General features: G+C 35.0%; 1 protein-coding gene and 1 pseudogene across 4 annotated transcripts in view; one reads left to right on the top strand and one right to left on the bottom strand.

Annotated features, from left to right (window-relative positions):
• Window positions 1-3,934: 3,934 nt before the first annotated feature.
• On the top strand, window positions 3,935-5,053 carry LOC125098296 (type II iodothyronine deiodinase-like; annotated as a pseudogene).
• A 10,186-nt stretch (window positions 5,054-15,239) lies between these two features.
• The window catches only part of AADACL2 (arylacetamide deacetylase like 2), a 29,025-nt gene continuing 18,429 nt past the window's right edge, over window positions 15,240-25,835 (bottom strand). For 2 of the 4 annotated variants that reach the window (XM_047728166.1, XM_047728184.1), the window contains one exon: window positions 15,240-17,387. In XM_047728166.1, the coding sequence (XP_047584122.1) occupies window positions 16,785-17,387 (603 nt within the window). In that variant the 3' untranslated portion in view covers window positions 15,240-16,784. The remainder of the gene's footprint in view (window positions 17,388-25,835) is intronic. The other 2 variants (XM_047728177.1, XM_047728188.1) reach the window with 1 other exon arrangement.

Raw genomic sequence — 25,835 nt, 5'->3', positions numbered from 1 at the left:
AGCAAAACCAATTTGTGAACCTGGATATTTTTGTGATATTCAGCTCTTACCCAGGCAGAGTATTGTCAATGTCTAACTTGCCACTCTTCCACCTCTCAATAAAGTTTTAAAATGTTCATGAAGATGGTTTTGAACTTTAAATACTAGCTAAAATGTAGAAGTCTATTTTCTATGACTCCATTAGTTGCTACCACTTAAATGCGATTCCAAGAGCATGTCAACCCTCTTCCCAAGGGTTTGGGGTGGGGGGGGGGGAATCTGGTTTAGTAGTGAATGATTTGGTTAATATCTATCTTGTTTTTTCTGATCCTCAACAGTTAAATTTATCAACTGGCTTTTATTGGATGTTGGGGAACAAAGAAGCCAGCAACAAAATTCATGGGAATTGCTACAGAAAGACCTAGAACTAACCCTGCTGTAAAACATGCAGCTCATCACTACAGACACTCTGGATTAAGATGATTACTAACATTTTATCCTTGAATTCCTCACCACAGAACCACAAATTGTGCAAGGGAAAGTTGCAGACTAGGAGGGAGACAATTTGCTGGCTGATTTCCTGGTCTGTCCCAGGATGAGAGCACTGAGTAGATTAGACTCTGTCTTATGTGTCCAACACTGACAGATACATTTCTATTAAAGCTATTAAAACATGTATCACATCTCATTGTAATTATCCCTCTGTCTCTGTCTCTGCATGTTTATGTCTCTGTGTCTACACTGTCTCAGATTTGCATCCTGAGGAACTCCTCAACCCCCAGAAAACCACAACGGTTGGCACCCTAACAATGACTTATTGTAAGAGCTGCTTTTATTATTTGCCTAATCTCTAAACTAGAATTTCAGCATTCACTTTCTGAATAAATAAAATTTTTTTAAGGGTGAGGACATTTTCATGCCCTTTTCACTGAGAAAGATTTTAATTCTCTTTTTCTGTGTTTATGTCCTGGTTACTTTCTAGCACCTCTTCAAAAAAGTTTTAACTGCATAGAAGAGATTTCTAATCATGTAAGATAATATTTTAAGTGTACCCTCCAAGGGCCTCTCCCTTGCCAGAGGTAAATAATTTGCCAGAAGTCCCCCATGTACCAGCAAAATATATACTCACTATTTGTAACTAGTTGAATAATAATAAAATGAAATATACTTAAAGAAACTTTCTAATGAATTACAATAAATAAAAGAGACAGTTCATTTCTTAGGCCTTCTCTGTTATAATAATATTGAGATATAACTGACAAACAGCATTTTAGCTTCAGGTATACAAAACAATGACTCCATTTTTATATATACTATGAGATAATCACCACAATAAGTCTTCTTAACATCATCACCATATATAGACACACACTTTTTTAAGTAAGTTCCATAACCAGCGTGGAGCCCAATGTGGGGTTCAAACCTACAACCCTGAGATTAAGACCCAAGATGAGATAAAAAGTCAGATGCTTAACCAACTGAGCCACCGAGGCACCCACAAATTTTTTTGTCTTGTGATAAGAACTTTCATTCTCTTACCAACTTTCAAATACATGATACAGTATTGTTAACTATAGTTCAACTATAATTTTGGATTTGTCTATTTCAGTGTTTAGTTTTATTATTTTTCCTTTCCTCCACTTAGAAGCTCTCAAGTGAAAAAATATTTATGATTGTCATGCCCTTTTAAAGAATTAATCCTTTTAGCATTACGCCTTTCTGCATTTCTGGTAATTTTTTATTTTAAAAATCGACATTGTCTGATACTAATAAAACCAATCTAGTTTTTTAAAATTAGTGCCTTATTAGTGTCCCCACTAATTACTGATGTGACTGAGTTCAAATCCATCATCTTGTTAAATATTTCTATTTGTCATTTCAGATTACCTGAGCTTTTCTCAATGATCCCATTTTATCTCCATTTTTAGCTTAATAGCTATATATCTTTGTTTTATAATTACTGTATACTGTAGCCTCTGCAATACGTATTTTATCACTTACCTTTCAAATAATATTACACCACTCCCCATACTGTATAAGAACAACATAATAACCTGCTTCTATTATCCCCCATCATACACTGTGCTAAAGTTGCCATATATCTTACTTCTACATACACTATAAATTCTACTTTGTTTCATACAATTATCTTTTAATTAGATTATAAATAGGAAGAAATAATTTTTTAAAATTTATCCACATATTTCCCATTTCTAGGAGTCTTCAGTGCTGCATGTACACCCAAATTTCCATCTGTTATCATATTTCTCTCATCTGAAGGACTCACTTTAACAATTTGTATAGTGCAGATTTGTTGGCTATAAATTCTCTCTCCTTTTATTTGGAAAATATCTTTATTTTGCTATTTCACCTTTATTTTAAAAATAATTGTTTTCATCTTTGAAGAAGTCTACACTGACAGATTTTTGTTTGTCTCCATTCAGTCCTTTAGTAACATCACTACATCATCTTTTCCTTTCATATTTTCAGATAGATTAGTCTGTAGTCACTCTTATCTTTGTACGTCCATCATGAGCCTTTTTTTCTGTGTGTTTTTAAGCTTTACTCTTTATCACCGATTTCCTGGAATTGAATTTGATATAGGTTTGTGTGATGTTCTTTATATCCAAATTTGGGTTCTGTGAGCTTTTTTGGATCTGTGCAGGTTTAGTTTTCACATTTGGGAAGACTTTGAACATCTTTTTCTTCTGACCCCTCTTTCCACTTCTACTTTTGGGAATTCAGTTACACTTATATAAACAGTTTGATATTACTCCTGAAGTCACTAACACTTTCCTCATTTTTCCTATTATTTTTGTCTCTCTGCTTGATTTTGGATATTTATCACTTCCATATTTTCAAGGTTATGGATCTTCTGTTAATCTGCTACTAAATCTACCCATATATTTTTACTTACAGATACTATATATTTTCAATTTGAGACCTTCCATTTGGGTTTTTAAATAAATGCTTTTTTATGCTTTTTCCATCTCTTTTTTTCATTGTGCTCATGTTTTTCTCTAACTTCTTGAACATATGAGGCATATTTATGATAGCTGTTTTAAAGTCTTTGTCTGCTAACTATATCATATATCATGATAGCAAGTAGGTCAATGATCTAATTTCTTTTTCTGATTTGAGTCTTATTTTTCTGCTTCTTTAGATGCCTCTTCATTTTTTTATTAAATGACAGACATTGTAAATTGGATATTGTTAGTTGTAAAATACATAGTTTATGCTATTTAATAGTGTTGGGATTTTTGGCATAGAGTTAAATTAGATTGTCTTCTTATACACAGCATAATCCCTTTGAGATTTTTCTAAGTGTTGCCTATATCTAGCAGGCTTTTTTAGATAAATTATAAACAAATGAAAAAACCCAGTTTTTATCATCAGTTTGACATCTTCCTCAGAGTAGAATGAAAGCTGTTTTTACAAAAAATTCCATGTAAAAATATTTGAGCAGTAAAGGCATAGGAGAATGTTTATTTCTTCAGCAAGTTCTAGCAAAGAAGTTATTTTTACTTTAAGTAACAATTGTTTGCTAGTATGAACACAATATAGTATTCCTATCCGCAAGATACAGTACCAAGAATTTCTTTTGTCAAATTTCCATTTAAGGTCTTGTTTCTGAGTATTGACCCCCTTGCCTTCTCCTCTCTTTCACAGCAGAGTTTGGAGTAATCTTTCATCCATCAGTATAGGGATTGCTGGTCATTCCAGGCAAGTGGTAACCCCAGGTGATCATCTTGCAACAGATGCTGTAGGGACCTCCTGAAAATGAAAAGTTTGTGGGCAGAGTAAAGCAAGGTGGGAAGAACTGAATTAGGAATCCCAGGAGCCCCTGTTCCTTCCTTCATTCATTCTTTTCCCTGCCTTGGGATCTAGAAAGAATATACATTTTGGTGTTACAATAAGCTGGTTTTGAACCACTGCTCCATGTGACTTGGGGTATATAGTCCTGTTGCTGAGCCGCTCCGAGTCTGCTGATGCGGAGTGGAGGCCCATGCTGACCTGGGCCAGGGAATGTGCTGCATCTGGAAGAGCTTCTTCCCCAATGCCTACAAGCAGGTAAAATTGGGTGAAGAGTCCCCAATTCCAGTGTGGTGTGTCTCCAATTTGAAGGAGGTGACAACATTAGAAATGGTGCCCATGTAAAGATGGTTGATAGAGCTGAATGCCACCTTATTGACTGGCAGCCCTGAGCACCTACTGGTGGTCAACTTTGGCTCAGCCACTTGACCTCCTTTTACTAGCTAGCTACCAGCCTTCAGCAAACTAGTGGAAGAGTTCTCCTCAGTGGCTAACCTTCTGTTGGTCTACATGGATGAGGCTCATCTTTCAGAGGATTGGTCAGTGTCTGGTGATTCTTCTTTGTCTTTTGAAGTGAAGAAACATCAGAAGACCGATGTGCAGCAGACCACCAGCTTCTAGAGCATTTCTTCTTGCCACCCCAGTGCCAAGTTGTGGCTGAACACATGGACAATAATCCCAATGCAGTTTATGACGTAGCCTTTGAATATGTGTGTATTGTGCAGAGACAGAGAATTGCTTATCTGGGAGGAAAGGGCCCTTTCTACTATAACCTTCAAGAAGTCCAGCATTAGGGGCACCTGGGTGGCTCAGTGGGTTAAAGCCTCTGCCTTTGGCTCGGGTCGTGATCCCGGGGTTCTGGGATCGAGCCCCACATCGGGCTCTCTGCTCTGTGGGGAGCCTGCTTCCTCCTCTCTCTCTCTCTGCCTGCCTCTCTGCCTACTTGTGATCTCTGTCTGTCAAATGAATAAATAAAATCTTTAAAAAAAAAAAAAGAAGAAGAAGAAGTCCAGCATTGGCTAGAGAAGAATTTCAGCAAAAGATGGAATCTAGATTAGTTGGTTAAATGCATGATTGTAAAAGAGTTTTGTTTTGTTTTGTTTTGTTTTAAATTATGTAAGGGAAAGGAAACTAAGAACTGAATTCACTATTTCAACTGAGTCCCGTTGTCTTGCTGAAAGTCAGAGATTTACATGTCAGAAGAACATAAATCTCTAACGTTTCCATGCTCCTTTTACCACTCAAATGGCATTTGGCTAAATAGCAGCCCCAGCACAGCTCTTCCTAGTGAGAATCCCTGAGTGAAAAGATCCCAAGATAGAGAGAGAAAGAAACCCTGTTTCAACATGTGTTCATTCTGCCGTGGGAAGGAAGTAATACAGCTGATGCATGCTTTGGGACTGGAAGAAAAGACTACCTGAATAACTACTATATTGGGGAACTATTGTCCTTATTAGTATAAGGGGTATTGCCTACGCTTTATTCAGCATGGATGCAGCCCATCTGGAAAGTTCCCAAATATTTACTTATAACAAGTCTTTGAGCACAGTCCTTGTGGTTAGGGATTTCTGTTTAACAATGTTCAAGTAGGGGCACCAGGGTGGCCCAGTGGGTTAAAGCCTCTGCCTTTGGCTCAGGTCATGATCCCAGGGTCCTGGGATCGAGCCCCATATCGGGCTCTCTGCTCAGCGGAGAGCCTGCTTCCTCCTCTCTCTACCTGCCTCTCTGTCTACTTGTGATCTCTGTCAAATAAATAAAATCTTTAAAAAAAAAAAAAGTAAAAACAAAGAAACAAAACAAAAAAACCAATGTTTAAGTAATTTCTGCTGTTCTAATTTCTAGCCACATGGTGGTGGTGGTGCTCTATGCCAGTCTAAATATCCCAGAACTGACAGGTGTACGTGCAGATAGCAAGAATGATCACTATCTGGAGGATTAGGGTGATTATCTGAAACCTGAGGCTTCCTTTCTAGGTGAGGGGGGGGGATGCCCAAGAAGAAAATCCAAATGACAAGCTAGGGACAGGAGGCAGAAAGATGAGGAGGCTTCACAGAATTTCACCTTGATGCTATAGAGAGCAGGACTAATCTGTAAGTCACAGAAACAGGGAAACATAAGACATACATGGGCCAGAAAAAGAAGCAGCTCAACCAAAATTAACATTGAGAATATACATATGAAATCAATGTATTTATAAATGTATGTATCTTCCTTTGACTGAGGGAGAAAGGGGGATGGAAAGGAAAAAAAAATCCCACACTTCATTATTTGTAATTATAAGGATACTTTGATAGAAATAATTACTTTTTGAAATAGGTTTGTGGTATGTATATTTTCAGTGGGTGAATTATACCCCATGATACTGATTAAATATAAAACCAGTAGGTCCAGTGGTGCTGGTCAGTCCCTCTCCATTCCTACAATTATGATGTGACCCCACTCATTCTTGGTCTCAGTCTCCATAATGGAGGCTGAGCTGGGAAGTACATGCCTCATAATATATTCTTTATAATATATATAAATATATTCTCAGCTGCTGTGGAAAGTAGGGACCATTCAGGTATATAGCACTGTTCTCCCAAAGTAGGTGACCTATAATGACTAATAGGTGCAAATAAACAAGATTTCTTCAGTTACAACATAGAGGAAGAGAAAGTTACTTTGAGACAATTCTCATTAATAATTTGTGAGGTTTTAATACAAGGCAACCCTCAGTGCATGGAATTTGGTGAAATGGAATTCCCTTTTATATTTAAATTTGGACTTGGGTCTTCCTTTGTTCCAATTAGCTGAGATGTAGCAATCTTAATCATTATAATGCTATATATATGTGTATGTACCATATTTCTCTTTAAAATAAAGATACTATAGTTCTACCTATAATATCTAAATATTGAAACCCCAAAGAAGAGACCAATGGATTTTGTATAATAAATTTTTGTTGTAAATTTGAGGATGCTGTCTAATCACAGTATATGGTTGTATTGATATGTACAGTCAAAGGTTCTTATGACCAGTCCATTAATAATTCAATCATAAAATAAAAGTCATGGGAAAAAATTTCCATTTAATAAATACTTTCCAGTGCTTTGTTTCATTATTACCTTACACTATGCTACAATTATTTTTTGTAAACTAAACTGAAAGATGTTGACATTATATTCTTATAATTATTAAATCACTTTTTTTAGATTTTATTTATTTGATAGCAAAAACAAGAGAGGAAACACAAGCAGGGGGGATGGGAGAGAGAGAAGCAGGTATCCTGCTGAGCACGGAGCCCACTGTAGGGCTCCATCCCTGGACCCTGGGATCATGACCTGAGCCGAAGGCAGACGCTTAATGACTAAGCCACCCAGGTGCCCCTAATTATTAAATCACTTCTATATTCATCATGATATTTAGAAATCACTTGGCAAAGAAACAAAATCTATTTATCATAAAAGAATTCCTCATTAATCCACATTGCCATCAAACTTTAAAAAAGTTGAAAAGTTGTTCAGCTGATTCTGCATACCTATATGTATGACATATGTTTAAAGTGTTCATTCCATAGTATCACTCAAAATGAAAATCAGTGATCCAATCACCCATTTCAAGAAATTACAAACAGCAAATAAAACTTTAAGTATGCAGAGAAAATTATTAATAAAGGTAAGAACATTAATTAATGAATAAAAATAAATATGAAATAAGGAGGATCAACAAAAGTCCTAACATCTTTTGGAAATGCTAATAAAGTGGTAAATCCTTGAATAGATCATCAAAAAAAAAATTAACAGAAACAAGAAGGAGGGCATCACTAGAGATTCTGCTGGCATTTGAAAAGACAAAATATTATAAACAACATTATGTTAATAAATTTAAAATCTTGGCATGAAATGGATATATTCTTTGAAAAAACAACTGAATAAAGTCACCCAAGAATAAATCTAAGTCTGGATGTCAATGTAACTGTTTAAGAAATTTAATCTGCAATTTAAAAAAACTACCAATGTTGAAAACCATAGACAAGATAGGTTCACTGTTGAAATCTACAAAACTTTGAAAGAAGAAAGAATACTAGTCTTACATAAACTTTCCAAAGAAGGGAAAAAATATAGATGGAGTACATGACAAATCATTTTTTAAAAGATTTTATTTCTTTATTTGAGAGAGTATATGCATGAGTGGGGGTCAGAGGGAAAGGAAGAAGCAGGGAGACCCACCCAGAGCTCATCCCAAGACCTCAGGACCATGACCTGAGCTGAAGGCGGATGCTTAACCAATTGATTCACAAATCATTTTATGAGACCAGCTAAACTGGTCTCAAGGCCAAATTTAAAAAAAAGATAAAAAGAAATTAATAGATGAAAATTTCTCATGAGAGTGAACACTGCAATTCTAAACACAATATTAGCAAATAGAGCCAACTACTATATACATACTATATATATAAGTTATATATATATCACAAATGGGATTCATTTTATTTATACATGTTGGCTTAACATTTGAAAACCGTACTAATGGAGAAAAATATGATAATCTCAATAGACTATAGTAAAAGCAGTTGAAATCATCTGACATGCATTAATAATGATAATAATAACTATAATAATAATAATAATAATAATAATAATAATAAATCTCTCACCATACAAGCACAACAAAAGAATTTATCCAAGGGTATCTATGAAAAACCTTGGTCTAACATATTATCATATTTAATAGTGAAATATAAGATCCCTCATTCCTAAAATCAGGGGGAAAATAATTAAGACACTCACTCTCATTACCCCAACTCAGCATTAGAGGTTTTAGCCAAAGCAGTAAGGCAGAAGAAAAATCAAAGTCATATATATTGAAAAGAAAGGAATAAACTGCTTTTCATGGAAGATGACATGATCATCTGAGAAGAAATTCCTAAGGAATTTACAAAGTTACAGTTAATAAGTAAATTTAGCAACATTTTAATATACAGGTCAATATTAAAATATCAAACCTGTTCCTATATACAATAACAAAAAAGTGAGAATAAAATTAAAACATCAAGACCATTCAAAATAGCAACATAAAACATCAAATTCCCATAATTAAATCTAATGAAAGATTTGTAAGACTATGACACTGAAAACATTGTTAAGAGAAATTAGAAAAGACTTAAATCACTTAATACACCATGTGCATGCATTGGGAAACTAACTTTAATTTACCAGTTCTCCTAAAATTAATCCACAGATTCCACAAAACCTGACTTAATATCTCAAAAGTTTCTTGGGGGGAAACTGATAAGCAAATTGTAATTTTTTTTAATGCTAAGAACATAGAACAGTCGAGGCCACTTTTAAGCAGAACAAAGATTGAGTATTTACCAAACCAGTTTTCAAATTTTGTACAAAAATCAGTGAACTTGAATAACAACAGAAAGTATTCAAGATTAAGTACATGGGGGAGGAAAAATGGAAAAATGAAGAGTTCCAGTGACCTCTGGGAAAATATCAAGCCACTGAATATGTGTAAGAGGCAGCAGATATATTGTTGGAGCAGGAGAAGAAAGGATAAATTATTTGAAGGTCAAAAAGGTCAAAATTCTCCAAATCTAAGGAAAGCTATGAACTCAAAGATCCAAGAAACTCAGTTAGTCACAAGAGAATAGAAATATAAATGATAGCAAGTCCCATTTTAATCAAAAATGCTAAAAAGTGATAAAAAGAAAGTCTTCAAACTAGCCAGAGATAAAAAGAAATATTAAATATAAAAGGATATGAATAAGAATAGTCACAGACTTCTCATTATAAAATTTGTAAGAACAGATCAACATCTTTAAAGTTCTGAAGAAAAATCCCGTGATAACCCTATTCAAAGTGAAATCATTTTCTTAAATTCAAAAAAATAAAATTGTATTCAAGAAATAAAAGCTGAGAGAAATCACTGCAAGCAGACATGCACTACAGAAAATGATAAAAAGCAGTGCTTCAGAAAGAAAAAAGAAGATAACTTTGATCTACATGAAGGAATGAAGATTTACAGAAAGATAATCATTTGGGTCAGTATAGATTTTTTTCTCATCTTAAAAATTCTTCAAAAGATAATCAACAATTTAAAAATTATTTCTATAATGTTGGGTTCATAACATTTAGCATTGAAATATATGGCAACAATTACCAAAAAGATGGAAAAGAGGAAATGGCAGTAAACTGTTGGAAAGTTCTGTATGAACTTTTGTATGAAGTAGCACATTATTGGAAGGTAGATTTGAGAACATAAAAATGCACATTGTAAATTCTAAAGCAACCACTAAAAAATAATAAAACCAAGAGGTACATCTCATAACCCAGTACTGGAGAAAGCAATTATAAAAATCTGAAATAATTTTAAAAAGAAGGAAAATGGTGGGGGAAAAAAAGCAAATGTAACAAATAGGAAACAAATACCGAGAGGATTTAATCCCAACCCGATATATCTCAAGATATGTCCCATATATGTAATTTCCATGTTATCAAAAAAGATGTCTCTCTGACACTACATATTACATAAAAGGTATCTCAGCTCTTAAGATTATCTACTGGACTTCTGTAATGGAAGATGTTTGCAGCAGGGCCCAATAATAGACTAGCAATTGTTCAAAAATGTAGTATTTTGCTACTGCATTAAGTATATTTTGAATCCATAATTCCAAAAGATATCACTGGGTGGCGGTGCTTGACTTTATCTGCAAGTGTCTATTGCCCACCTCCAAAATCCTGTGTGCAGGCCATTTTTGTTCCAGAGCCTAGCAAAATTCGTTATTTCAATGCAGGGTGCCTGCCTATGTTGGTATATGCATCTAGCAATATCCAAATAGCCTGCAGGGACTGTTTATTTCTTAGTGTTCATCCAGCAAAGACTATCTTGTTCCATACATCCTTGTAATGTATCTCAAGATCCTGAATCAAGTTATTCTTAGAAAACTTACTGATTGGGTTAGTTCCTGTATTTTATCTATTTTGATTAACCATCTTCAGCTAATCATGTGAATCAATATAGTCTTTGGTTTTCTCCCCAGGGAGAAATTATCCTGGTAAGCTATTATAAAGAATTACCTTTCTCTTAATATTCACCAGGTCAAAATTGTCCCTAACATTATAGTGACAGTTTGAGACATTATAGTGACATTTGAGAGGGGTCAGACATCCCTGAAGGAAGATAATAAGCATATATTGGAGTTCCATCCAAATAAAGGCAAATTTTGCCTGAATTTCATATGAAGTTGGGATAGAAAAGAAAATATTGGTTAAATCTAGAAGAGCCTACTAGTCACCCTCAGCTCATTGCTCCCCTCAAAGATCTTTCAGCAAAGTATTTCTCCTGATTTCCAGATTGGTATACAGAAGTGTTAGACCTTCCACCTGGATGAACCACAGCTACCCCAGACGCTACATGAGCAAACATTCTCTCTACTTCCTCCCTCAACAACAACAACAACAAAATCAGGATTCTATATATAAATATGCATCTGTATGTAGAAAAATGTGCATTGCACTAATTAGAAAAAACAAGCAATGAAAAAAGCAGCAAAACACTTGAATATGCATGGCATGAAACACTTAAGACCACTAAACATAGGTAGATAACCAAACTCATTAGTATTTAGAGAAATGCAACTAAAACCAAATAAAATACTATATCGCATAGATTTAATTGGCAAAAATGAAGTTTAACACATCAAATTACTGGAAAAGATGCAGAACAATAGGAATATTCATACACTGCTTTTGAGAATGTAAACAGGTATAGCTATTAGAAAATAGAGGAGCATTAAATTTTCCATGAGTCAGCAATTCTACTTCCACATACATATATGTGGGAGTAGATATATAATATCCATATATATGTATATATAATGATACATATATCTCAGGTCCACACATATGTATATATATATGTGGACCTGAGATATATATATATATTCTACTATATAGTATCTAGTATATGGATACATATACCATATATATACAGTACAGTAGACTATATTTATCATATATATATATATATATATATATATATATATATGAAAAACTCTGACATATGCACACCTGGAGGCCTAGAAAAGCAGCGTATCTTGTAACAGCAAAATAACACCAAAAAAAAAAAAACCCACAAAAACAAAACAAAAACCTGGGAAAAACCTAAATACTCCAAAACAAAAGAACGGTTAAATAAATTGTGGCATATTCTCATAATAGAACATTTTATATATTGGTGAAAATGAATAAGATTGCATTCTATGCAATATCTATGGCTAATGATTGAGTGAAACTCATGTCTCAAAGACTACATAGAGTGTAATTCCATATTTTGCCCCTAAAACAAGCAAAACTAAACATATTGCTTAGGACTGCTTATACACATTAAAAAATATTTTTAAGAAAAGAAAAAGAGAATTTCATACCCCCAAATCAGAATTTTAATTGTTTCTTAAGAGAAAGAGACTGGATAGGAGAAACATATAGGGAGATACAACAGATTAGTAATATCCAGTTGAAGTGGGCATAATAGTGAATTCATGGTGTTTTATTATTAAGACTTTCAAAAGAGAGACAAGATAAAGAAAGAAGGAAATTAATTCAGTCTTGAAGGGCATGGGCAATCTGTAATAAATGTAAGTCAGACAGAGAGTCCATTTAAGGCCGTCCATGATTTCATAGGCTTTCCCCCAACCCAAAAACCCCTGTGCTCAGCCAGACTATTCTCCCCAGCTCCCAAGGAGAAAGAAAAATCAATACTTTTAAAAATGTAACTTCTTAAATGAGATTCATATTCTCTACACAAACAATTAAAGTGCTAGAGCTACTGATAAAAGTCTACACAGCCAAAATGGAGGCCAGACACAAGTAGTGGCCAGTATGGTCTTCTAAGTAGAAGAGTATATGTATGAGCCCAATTCCACAGGTATGACAGTCTGATGTGACTATGGAGCTTTTTGGTATTTTGATGACTGGACTGTGAAAAGCAGAGGGGATTCTGCTGAAATACAATCTGACAGTTCACCAGATGGATCATTTCACTAATTGATAATTGGCCTTGCTTCCTTTCTAACACATGCATTAGAAATTATAATGTATGTTATTCATTCCCTTCTGGACCAGCTTTACCTGCATCCCACAAGTCATGAAATGTGTTTTCATTATCTTTCAATTTCAAAATATGTTCTAATTTCTATGAGTTAGTTTTTTAACTCTAAGTCATTTAGTAATATATTCATTGCTTTCAAACTGATGCGGATTTTCAAATTATTATGTTGCTATTAACTTCTAGCCTAATTCCATTATAGTCCAAGAATATGCTCTACATCATTTGAAATTTGACACTAATTGCTTAATGGCCAAGAAGATTTTTTAATGTTCAATGTGTACTTGAAAAGAATGTGTATTATGACATTATTTGCTACTGAGTTCAATATGTGTAAATTAAATCATTTTTATTATGTTATTAAAATCTTGTCTACTTATTAATTTTTGTCTGTTTTTTTTTCTATCATATACTGACAAAAGATGGGCTCAAATCTTCCACTATGGGCCCTAATTTTTGAAAATCCCCAAATCTCCCCCATGAGAATCCATGCATAAATTTGGATAATAAAACAGACAATATATTATGAAGCAAAATATGAGCCAGAATATAAAGTACCTATATAAACCTCCAAGTCTGAATGGTCAGAACAATCCACAGACAACTGCAAGGCCTGTGCAGCATCAGTGACTCTCGAAGAGATAGCAGAGGGAAACGAGAGCATTTGATAGACTCAAAATTTACCAACACGTTTATTAGGGAATCTTACTAAAATTTGGAAAACAGATGAAACTGGCAGGGATTTGTGTACCCTATCAGTAGGTGACTACAAGCTATCTGGAATTAGATCTGAAGGTGCCAATCAAAGCCTCTTCCAGGACAGAACTCCACAGTGACTAAAAACTGCTGGGAATATAGGAATAGAATCCAAATTAACCTGGCTGAAGGGGTTGGGGATGGGGGGTGGGGGGGCAGATTAAAAGGCAGGAAAAAATGTATTTCACAGGACTAACAGAAGAGGGAGCTCAAGAGTCATAAAGTTAAAAATCTGTAAAATCACCTCCTCCCCCGACCTTTATATGCCTTATATGTTTCTAGGAGCACAGGACACATTATCAATAAAAGTAACAGATGACTCACAGAGCTTGGATTGATGAAGTCAAGATTTTTTTCTTGGTATTACAAAGATAGATTATAGGGATATATCAACAAGACTTGGTCTAAGATGCAAACTATAATATTAACCTTTCTTTTGGTACCTAGGGAATATTTACCCTGATTGTCAAGTTCCATATCACTATTTCTTTTGGGGACAGATACAAAGTGTGGAAACCAATCAATGTCTGGATAACATAGCTAGAAAAGAGAATGGAAATTTTAAGTGACATGGTATGGGATGTAATCAGATCATCCCTTATATTGCCAATAAAGAAATTAGGTACGTGATTTTGCTTGGAGGTTTCCAATCTTTTTAAAAAGATTTATTTATTTATTTGAGAGAGAGAGAGAGAGAGAAAGAGAGCAGGGGGAGGGGCAGAGGGAGAGAATCTTTAAGTGGACTTCCCACTGAGCATGGAGCCCAACTAGGGTGGGGCTCAATCCCAGTACCCAGGAGATCATGACCTGAGCCAAAACTAAGAGTTGGACACTCAGCTGACTGAGCCACCCAGGTATCCTGGATGTTTCCAATCTTGATGGCTTTATCATAGTGTTCCAATACCACCACATAAAAGGCAACCAATTTGGGGAGTATAGCCCAGTGAAAATAACCTTATAGCATGTCAACAGAAATCAAAGCTAGATAAAGCCACTGGAGAGCCAAGAGCCCAGTGTCAGAGATTGCAAAGGAAGCCTGTCTAGAAGTGGCTTTTGCAAAATGTCTCTCTTCCAGGATGTTCTGAGACTAAATTTACAAAATAAATAAATAAGGGTTGACTGGGCTACCTTATGATACATTTCTGCCACATTCTTTTTTTTTCCCCTCCCATATTCTTAAGTATCAAAATAATAAAAATTAAAATTAAAAAAAAATAAAGGAAAAGTGCTTTCCTACTCTGTGGAATGTAAGGCTTTTCAGGAATTAAACACTTTGACTTTTTCTCTAGCTGTGAGCCAGCCTTCCTGTCCAAGGATATGAAACTACATGCTAGGGAGACTACACACTCATGCTCAACAGTATTGAAAGAGGCTTTCATCTAGAATCACTATGAAGAATATTCAGACAGTGAACAATCAACAAAATGTGCTTTCTGGAAAGCTGCACCTTTTATGGTTTGCTCGCATATCAGTTCTTTTTGCTGAATGTGCTATCATAATAGGTTTCTAGGAGGTTGTGTCCACCCTGATTAGAACAGGTGGCCAGTACTAAATGATGAGAAAGAACTGGAATCAGATTCAGTATCATAAAAAAAAAATTTACAACAACTTAAACATTTATTTTAAAAGAATTTAAAGGAAATTAAATCAGAACTATGACAATATAACTTGTTATAAGATCAACTTTCCATATAGATTTTATAAACCTCAAAGGAGAAATATAACTGACTCCAATGACATTCAAGTTCTCATTTGTGATAGTTTTAGATATTTTTCCATCCTTTAGGTGCTGAAAGTGAGCTGAAGAAAAACAGTTCTTTGCACATACTTACTTTCTTTCTACATTAAAAAAAGTATGAAAAATATGTATGAGTTTGTAGGCTGTTGAAATTGTCATTCCCAATTGCCTGCTGAAAAATGTAGGATGGATATAATGTCTGTTCTTAACTGAACAAGTTAGATATCTCAGTTGCTCTTGGGTCAACTAGCTTGTCAATTTTCACTACCCCTACCACATACACAGACATGCACAAAATTTCTTGCTACATTTTTAACTTCTTAACTTGATTCAACTGGTTATACTTAATATCCAATAGCCATACTACTATACTACAGACTTTTTTTTCACAGCAAAAAATCTTTAGTTTTAGTTCACGGTTTCACTCAACAAGAGGCATGTAGAAGTGATTTCTTATTTGGGTATTTTTAAATGACATATATGACAGTTTTTTGAAAACCTTGTTCACTCCATCCTGAGCTGGGCTACATTGTTGAGTACATATTTAGATTAGAATGAATTATAATAAATTATAATGTTGATCTGTTGCCTTTTTAAAACATAACATTTGACTGAAAATGTGAAAAAAAATTTTCTTCCAAAAGACATCTAAATCCTAATTCCTGTGAATGTTACTATACATGGAAATTAAGGATCTTGAGATGGGATTATTATCTTGATTACTTTGGTGGAACTGAAATGCAAACACATGTATCTTTCTAAAAAGGAGGCTGAGGAAAAGCCCATGTGAAGATGGAGCAGAGAAAGATTTGAAGATGATAATTTCCAAAATAATATTCTCTGACTACACCAAGGAATAACGGCAGCCATGAGATGAAAGAGGTGAAGAGCTCCATTTAGAGCCTCTAGAAGGAATGTGGCTCTTGCCAACACCTTGATTTTGTGACCCCCCAGAACTCCTGAGAGAAAACATTTCTGTTGTGTTAAGCCATTAGATTTATAGTAATATGTTACAACAGCCACAGGAAACTAATACGATTACCTTGTAACTTCTTTTTTCTTTTTATTTTCCCATACACGATTGCAATTTCTGTGCCTGCCTGGAAACTATATTCTCCAGTTTACCAGTAACCATTCTTATTTCTCAACTTTAATAGGGATCAGTCCCTATTGGGACCAACATAATTATAATCAACTATAAATGAAGGGATTAAATGCATTTTACACATTCAGGTTCTGTGAATCAGAAAAATTAACCAGTTCGAGGATATACAGTAACTGTTATAACTGATTTAAATCTAGATTCAGACAACACAGATGACATTGTTCTTTGCACTACAACTATCAAATATCACAAATTACAATCCATTTCCTGATGGCCATCTGTATTGTATACATACTGTATTCACAAATTCTTATCCAGCCAACTAATATACATATCTCTTATCCTGAAACCTAGTTGTAAATACAGTGGTGATGTCATTAATGATAAAGCTGCATGGATTCCATTCTCAATATGGTGATGAGTTACTTGAACTCCAACATTTCGAAGTCTTGAAACATACATAAGTCCATCATCCCTCACAAAATCATATTGGCAAGTAAGAATATAGGTTCGTGGCAAATTCTGTAACCAGGAATCATTGGCTAACAAGGGTGAAACTCTGATATCCATAAGTCCTGGCAATGAATAATTGTATCTTCCAAGAATTGGTTCAGTATAAACATAATTCTTTCTAAACTGCTCGGGTAAGAGAGTACTCCAATTGACAAACTTAAACAGATGTCTGGATTCCAGAGGCATATGTTCATTTCTTCTTATTGCCTGGGGAAATGTTTCATCCTCGGTGAAATACAAACTCGCAAATTTTAGGGCTAAGTCCCTTGTTAGGATTATACCATGCTCATTTTCTTGGTGAGATGGCAAATTAGAATCAAGTATCTGTAAGGAAGGGTAAAGTAAAGCTTGTATCTTGACTTTATGTTTAAATTCAAGGTCATTCTGCACCTGAGAAAACACAATAATGTCCTATAAGCAAAGACTTCCAAAACACCAGGAGGAAGAGATTTAATAATTTAAGCAATCTTGTGATAAATACATCTACATAAATTTATGTGATATTTTAATTATTTTCACAATACTTACAATGTTTTTCAGTGATAGGAAAAAGGACCAACCTCCTTTCAACAGTAATGTTTTAAAAATCCTGGTGTGTGTGGGAGATAGGGAGAGAGAGAGATACAAACTCCCAGTTACAACATCAATAAATCATGGGGATGTAATGTACAGCATGGTGACTATAGTTCAGTAACACTGTATTGTATATTAGAATGTTGCTAAGATAGTGAATCTTAAAAGTTCTCATCACAAGAAAAACAATTTGTAGTCATGTGTGGTGGTAGATGTTATCTAGATTTATTGGGCTGTCAATTTGCAATATGTACATATATCAAATTATCATACTGTACATCTGAAACCAACATGATGTTCTATGTAAATTATATATCTATATGCTTTTTTAAAAACAGACGTATGGCGGGAGGTGAGGCACTATTAGGTTGTACCCAAGAGCAATTTGAGAGACTGGGAGAAACGGACATAGTGATCTCCTCAGTCTGAGGAAGTGACAAGAGAAGCAACCTTGCTTCATAACCACTCATAGTGCAAACCGTGCTAGATTCGTCTTAGCAGGTTGATGGTTTATCATCAGTTGGCTTAGGGCATAAAAAGAGTTCAGTACAGTGGGCAAAGGGAAACAGAGAGAGAGACAGGGAAAGAGAGAAATACATGCAAATAATGATGCTTTTGTCAAAAATCACCAATGCAAATAACCCAAATAGTATATTCCTGAGGGAAACTGACAGTACATATAAATTTATAAAAATTGTGGACTGAAAACATCCACAGTGAATGGTAAAAATAAATGTAATTATTAAAATAATATTTTACCTTTAATTTAAAAATAAAATTATAAATTAATATTAAAATAAAAATATTTAAAGTTTAAAATAAGATTATTTGGCTATTAAGCAAGTTCCCAACATCATACCATAAATTTTAGGAAATGCATTTAAATGTAAAAGTACTCATAACAATGTACTGTATGTTGGCTAATTGAACATAATAAAAATAAATAAATAAATAATAAATAAAATGTAGAAATACACAGATGAAAAGAAAAAGAAAAAAAAGCCAACTGATAGGTAACTTACTTTCTGTAAGAATGGTGATATTTGGAAAACAAAGGGATGAAATTATTAAAACAAGACAATAACAACAAAAAAACCTTGTTGATGTTTACAGTTTGACATGCAAGGAGAAAATGTGAAATATTTGATAAGGAGCCTTTTTTTCTTTCCAGAGGTGAAGAGTGTCCTGAGGTTCACCTATGATCCAGTGGACCATAGGAGAGAACCTCAAAATAATCTCCAAGGAGCAAGTGTCTTAGCTAGAGCATGGCATCTGGTACCTGGACAGTGAAAAAAATGGTACCTGGACAAATGAAAAAAAAACTGCTGCTGCCCTCAGTGAAAAGCTCAGAACTAGAGGATGTACCTATAAGTCAATCTTTCACAACAATGGCTGGCTGAACCCAAGAAGGGAATAAACGGAATTCCAAGAGCTACCTCAGAAAGGCAAATAGTTTCCTACCACCTCCCTGATGGTCTCTGAAGGTGCTGAGGCTTCACAAGTTTAGAATAAAAATGAGCCAAAACAATGTTTCCTGACGAAAACTCCCAAATCCCTCCAAGTGCCCTCAGGTAGATGATTTATTGAGCCAAAGTCCACCATGAACATCCCACTGCCAAAATCCCAGACCTAAACAGAGAAATAAGCAGGACCACATACACTGGGATAGGGCAAAAACGAACCCACTAACCTCCTTATCTGGCCCTAACTGCCCTTTCCGGAATGTCAGATGAAATAAATTGTTTCCCCACAAATATGTCACAAATACAAACTATTCCAAGTTCCCTATTACATCATTTGTTGGTTGGTCATTCAACGCCTCTTCCTATTTCTCAGTCATCCTTTGAAGCTCATTTCAAAGTCAACCCCCTTCACAATACTGGAAGAGAACCTGCTAGTCAGGTCCTCCAAGTTTGGCAATTTTGCCCTAGTTTTAATAACTATGTTCTCTGTCTGGTATGAATCTTCTCAGATGTTTTCTATACACTCTCTATATATTTATAACCATGTAAATGTGATTATGCCTTGAGTACCTCAGCAAAGTTCACTTTTCTTCCTCCAAGCTCGTCTAAACTTCCAAAGCTCTCTACCTCTTTCAGGTCCATGATCATTTTCCCCTTATATTATAAAAATGTACATAATGGATCTTTCTACTGGATTTTGAATTCCAAAAATGCTGATAATATCTAAGCTATTATTGCATCTCTTACTGAGCTAAGATAATGAAATGCTCAGTCTAGTATTAAGAAAGCAAAGAAATGAATAAATCAATATTGCTGTTCACTTCATAATGCTCTTAAGAAGACATTATCAGGGGCACCTGGGTGGCTCAGTGGGTTAAAGCCTCTGCCTTCAGCTCAGGTCATGGTCTCAGAGTCCTGGGATCAAGCCCCACATCCGGCTCTCTGCTCAGCAGGGAGCCTGCTTCCTCCTCTCTCTCTGCCTGCCTCTCTGCCTACTTGTAATCTCTGTCTATCAAATAAATAAATAAAATCTTAAAAAAAGAGAAGACACTAGAACCAGAAATCATATAAGAAGCAGTAAGAGAATATATACAAATAGGTCCCGGCAATAACACTGAATTATTGAATTATCTATAGCTTTGTCTTTTCCTTCTAGACCCACACATACAAATGTGCAAATAAGCAAAAATATTGATCCATAAACATTACTACTGAAAGACCTACGTGGAGCATCCTATAATATAAATGTGAATATCACATGAATGGATATATGATTCTCATTTTGTGGGCATCTCATATGTACCTGACCATAAAAAAAATGTATAAAACATTTATTTCAGGACATTATTACTCTGAAAAGAAGAAGAATTAAAATACAAAATAAAAAAAAAAAGTTGAGAGAATCTATCTTGATTGTTATATTATCCTTGAGGCTGAAACATAAGTAACTGTTCTTTAATTGTCTGTTTAAATTTTTCTTATTCTTCAGTATAATAAAGACCTTTGGGTAACCCAGTAAAAGGCCATGGAATATGTTCAACAAAGCATGTCCTTATTCTTAATCCTCTTCGATCATTAACATTATTTCAATGAAAACACAATGGATATGACGCATTTGAACTTCCCTTTTATACTTAAGTAACATTAATCCTAAATTCGTGAAATCTAAAATAGAATTCTCCCATATAAGCTATCCCCTCTGCTTTTCTTTTATTAAACCACGTAATGTGAATCTCTAACTGATTTTTCAAGTTAAGGTCACACCACTGATATTATTGTTATCACAAGAGTAGTTTATTCACACCATGGTAAAGATTGGTCTTCTAAATCGACATATGTGGGATCGAATTTGGAACCAGTTCATAAAAGACTTCTGCATCATGCTAAAAATCTTGGAGTGACATGTGGGTCAGAACTATTTTCATTCCTACATTAATTTCTTTGTTTACAACCAACCCCCATGAGTTGGGAATGGTGGCTGAGGAGTGGCTGATAGCAAAGTTAGAGAAAATATACTTCATGACTTTATACCCTGTGCAGAGAGGCCTACATCAGTAGTTGTCTAAAGTAGTTGTCTCTCATAGATACTTGTGCATGACATAAAGCTTGCTCCAGACAGTCTGAAGCATTACCAAATCCTCTCCCATTCCCCAGATGTCCCAAGACCATCTATTAGGGCATGGTGCTTTCCTAGAGAAAGGTAGGTTCTTCCTGTCAAGGTCCTATACTACAGTTCCCATACTGAGTCCCTCATTATCCACTGCCCCTCTAAAACCAGTCACTGGTTCCCAAGGGTCCCTACCATCTAGCCCCCTGGTTTGGATATGTGTTACTCCAAGTTCTGCACATACATAGCAACTTGTCCATTGACTGTCATCCACAGAAGGATAGATGTATGCAAAATATTAACTTATTTACAGAATTCCTACATCACTAGTGCTAAGACTTGTTCACCAAATTTAGCACATGTACTATGTTTAACCCAGCAATCCCAGCTCCACAGCAACTGGGATTGTTCCTCCCACTAATTTTCCTTTTCAGAAAAGAAAATGTTTGTTGATCTTCCACTGGGTAAACCGTAGGAAATACTGGCTCAGCTCCAGTCTTGTTTGAGGATGCACCAGTGGTGTCTTAACTGGACAAACACCTTAATAATTCTTGGGCAAACCCATGGCTCAGACCACATAAGTCTTCTAAAAAACATACCTTCTTCCCAACCCTACTTAAGTATTACTATACAATAGAGGAGCATTGCCATAAGCTGCTTCTTTTCACCGTTTCACTCACTTGCTTAATCTAGCCTGTTAAATAATTCTCTTTTATTTTCATTTCTCTTAGTTCTTTTGAGTATTTTTTGACCAGCCCCACCTCTACTTTTAAACACAAGCATAGCTCCCAAATATCAGAACCTGTATGCTTTTTGAGAAGTCATGATTACTAATAGTCCTTGAGCATTTGCAGCAAACAAGACATTCTGGTTGGTGTTTTACATTGAATTTCTTCTTGTATACATCACAAAACATTAATATTCACTTCCCATCAACCATACTTGACTTCTTTTTTATTAATTATCCCTAAAATCCAATAGTTCCCCAGGCCTGTTGATTTCACCTCTTTTTATTTCGCCAAGCTACCCACTATTCTCCATTCCCATTGCCACTATCCTAGTCCACAATATTCTCTTTAGTCATCAAAGTTCTGCAATTCTTTATCATGTTATCCTTCCCACCTTCTTAACTACTCTCTATTTTGCAACAGTATTCTTCTTTTTTAGTTTTTCCTTAAATTGCAGTTAGTTAACACACAGTATAATGTTCCAGGTGTACAATACAGTGATTCAGCACTTCCATACAACACCCAGTGCTCATCACAAGTGCCCTCCTTAACCCCCATCTGCTATTTAACCCATCCCCCCTACCCCTCTGGTAACCATCTGTTTGCACTTTATAGCAGAGAGTCTGTTTCTTGATTTGTCTCTCTTTTTTTCCCTTATGATAGTTTGTTTTGTTTCTTCAATTCCACCTGTGAGTGAAATCATACATACAATGGAATACTCAGCCATAAAAAAGGAATGAAATCTTGCCACTTAAAATGATGTGGATGGACCTAGAGGGTATTATGCTAAGTGAAATAAGCCAAACAATAGTTTTTTAAAATATAAATGTGATTAAAATTTTTCTATGAGTTCACAATGCCCCTGGAGTCAAGTTAAAAAAAAATTCCAAGGCCCTTGTGTGATTTGTCCCTGCCAACCTTTCTAACATCATTGTTCACCATACTTTCCTCTGATGTAATAGCTATGAATTTTTTTTGGGGGGGAGTGGGGGTCAGATTCAAAGAGAGAAATAAACAGTGACTGCATAAATAGGGAAGGGACAAAAATGAATCTACTTGTGCTCTTCTCAGGCAAATAGCAAAATTGACTTGATTCCAAAGACAATCAGTTACTGCTCATTTCAGCAGTGTGCAGAACCAGTGTCTTTATTTAATCTCAAATTTTTCCCACAAAAATTTATTGAAGATAATCTGTAAGACTGTGCTCTGTTACACAATGGGACAAGTTACAGAAAGCTGCTAAGCAGGTAAAACAGGCTGAAGAGAAGCAAAAGTCAAATCCTGGAGTATTCTGAATGGTAGAGGAAGAAGGCAGGAAGAGGACAGGTATGATGTCACAGTTTAGATCCATAAGGATTTTTTAAAAATTGTTGTTCCCAGATTCTAAAACACTTAGAGTCTAGTTGGGAATATGCATATGCAACAAATGATAGAATCACTATACTGTGACTGTGTAAAACCACTTCGGGTAATAGAGAAGAGGTTTGCCTGTGGGAGTTTCTAGAGCTTATGGAATATCCAGGTGGGGAAAACTGGATATATGGTTTTTGAGCTCATGACAGTGGCCTTAGTGGAAGACATAACTTTAAGAGCCTTCCCCAGATCAGTCAGAGCTGAAGCCAGGAAGCCAAGTAGAGAGTAGCATAAAAGACAGAAGGACCAAAAGTTGAGTCTTAAGGAATCCAGATGTAAAGGAGTGTATAGACCAACAGTTTGCCTCACATAAAACTGGAGGGAAGAGAAGTAAGATGAAAACAGAGAGAATGCTATTACAGACCTCATGGGAAAAAAGGAGTATTCTAAGGCAACAGCTGGAAAGAGTTTTAAGTGATGAAAGGACATTATATTAAAAAAAAAATAACAAATATGCCCTTAAATGGAGAAATAACGAGATCCTTGACAAATTCAACCACAGGAAATTGAAGAAACGGCCAGGGGAGAACACAAAGGTGATAAACTGAGAAAAGTATATGTTATGAGTATATAGAAAAGGAGCATAATTTGCTTTTAATTCAACTGGGTACAAAAAGGAAGACTAGTGATAGAATAGAAGTTTGGATAAAGGGTTAAGAAAGGCTTATTAGCTCTTTCTTTTGGTTTTGATTTGGCGATGAAAAGGCCCAGATATGGTTATATGCTGAAGTAAAACAGCAAATAAGGTTTGAGATTTTGAAAATACTGGGAAGGAATAACTTTTAGGTAAAGACACGTGAGGTGGCAGGAGGTGGGAGGGAAGTAATCCAGGAGAGGTGGTGGGATGATTCTGAGTGGGAAATATAGGCTTCTAGTTATAGAATGACTAAGTCACAGGAATAAAAGGCATAGCACAGGGAATATAGTCAATGATATTGCAATAGTGTTTTATGGTGACAGATGGCAGCTACACATGTGATGAGCATAGCACAATGTATAGGGAAGTTGAGTTATTATACTGCACACCTCGAGCTAATGTAACATTGTGCATTAACTATGCTCAAATTTGTTTTTAAATTAATAAATAATTATAGAGGCAACTAAATAAAGGTTTCAGTGATGACCACCCAAACTGGAAGAAAGAAAAAAAAAAAGGAAGAGAAATGATCAAAACATAAAAATAAACATCACTAGTAATAAAAAATAATGGAAATTAAAATGCTGTTTTTAATCATAAAAAGATAGGGGAGAAGACATGTATACATATATTGAGGAATTTTTTTTTTTTTTTTGATGTTTGGTTGGTCAATTTGTCATTTGGCTCTGGAGACAATACAGGATTTAAAAGAAGAACATATCTGGTGGCCATTTGCTGATTATATCCTTAAGAAAATGTATTTCAATTCACAGACAATAGACATAAAAATAAGCTTGTGAATCAAAACTGATTTCAAGCTAGATATCTCTTAGAGGAGAGAAGGAAACCAGGGAAAGAGAGACAGAGACAGAGGGATAAGTAGAAATTCTTTTTATTACATAAGTATCTGGCTAACATAAATATCTCTTCCCCTTATACTTCCTTATTAAAATAATAATAAGAAAATAAATAAAAAGCCTGGCTACTTAAGGAAACTAATGTCTCACCAAAAGCATCTTCAATATAATCATGGACCAACTGGAATCTAAAATTCTACAACGTTGAAACAGATACAGTTCCTTGATCTTTTATGAGTTCACATCAAAAAATAAATATGCAAGTCATTGTCAAATTAATTAAATAATTTCAAACTATTTTTCCCACTGATGAGGAAAACAATTAACCCAAATCTGAAAAAACAAAATTACGATAGTTGAATGTCCGATGTTACGCTGAAGCAAAACAACTTTCTTACCTACCAAATGGACCACCATCTGTAACTCCAGAGTGAGGCAAATTTGTTCTTATACTGTCTTGGGCAAACAGCTTTCAAACATTGAAAGGAATAATTTCAAAGCCAGATGAATTTCAGACTTAACTTGTGCTATTAATAAAGGCCTTTTAGTTCTACAGACCTGAAGAAGTTAGCCAATCTTTTATTTAATCTAGGCAAACTTATTGAAACATTTCTTTCCCTAAGATGAAGATTTATATCTCAAGACAAGCTCCTTTTCCTAGACACATCTTTCTCTTGACCAACACAGGGAGAGAAAGAGCTATTGTTAATTAACCCATAATAGAGGAATGGAGGAATTTCTCTAGGTCTTAAGTGAGGGATACTCCATTCAAGATCTAATAAATGATGACAAAGACTCTCCTGAGACTACATAATGGCCTTTGCAATTTATTTTGATATTGCTAGCATAGATGGATAGAGGATTTCAGAGCAATGGTGATACAAAATTCAAGTTAAAAGAGGACAGGTATATCTGCTTTCAATGGATTTCAGGTACTCTGGGTGACAATGAGATGTTGTGATTATATAGAGATAAATAAACATGGCAGAAACAAGTATACTTCACTACTGAAAATATCCCAGGTCCAGAGGTGCTGATGGTCAAGGTTTCTTTAAAGCAT

The sequence above is a fragment of the Lutra lutra genome, chromosome 1 (genome assembly GCF_902655055.1).
Source record: "Lutra lutra chromosome 1, mLutLut1.2, whole genome shotgun sequence".
NCBI lineage: Eukaryota > Metazoa > Chordata > Mammalia > Carnivora > Mustelidae > Lutra > Lutra lutra.
This window is presented reverse-complemented; position numbering and strand designations above follow the sequence as displayed.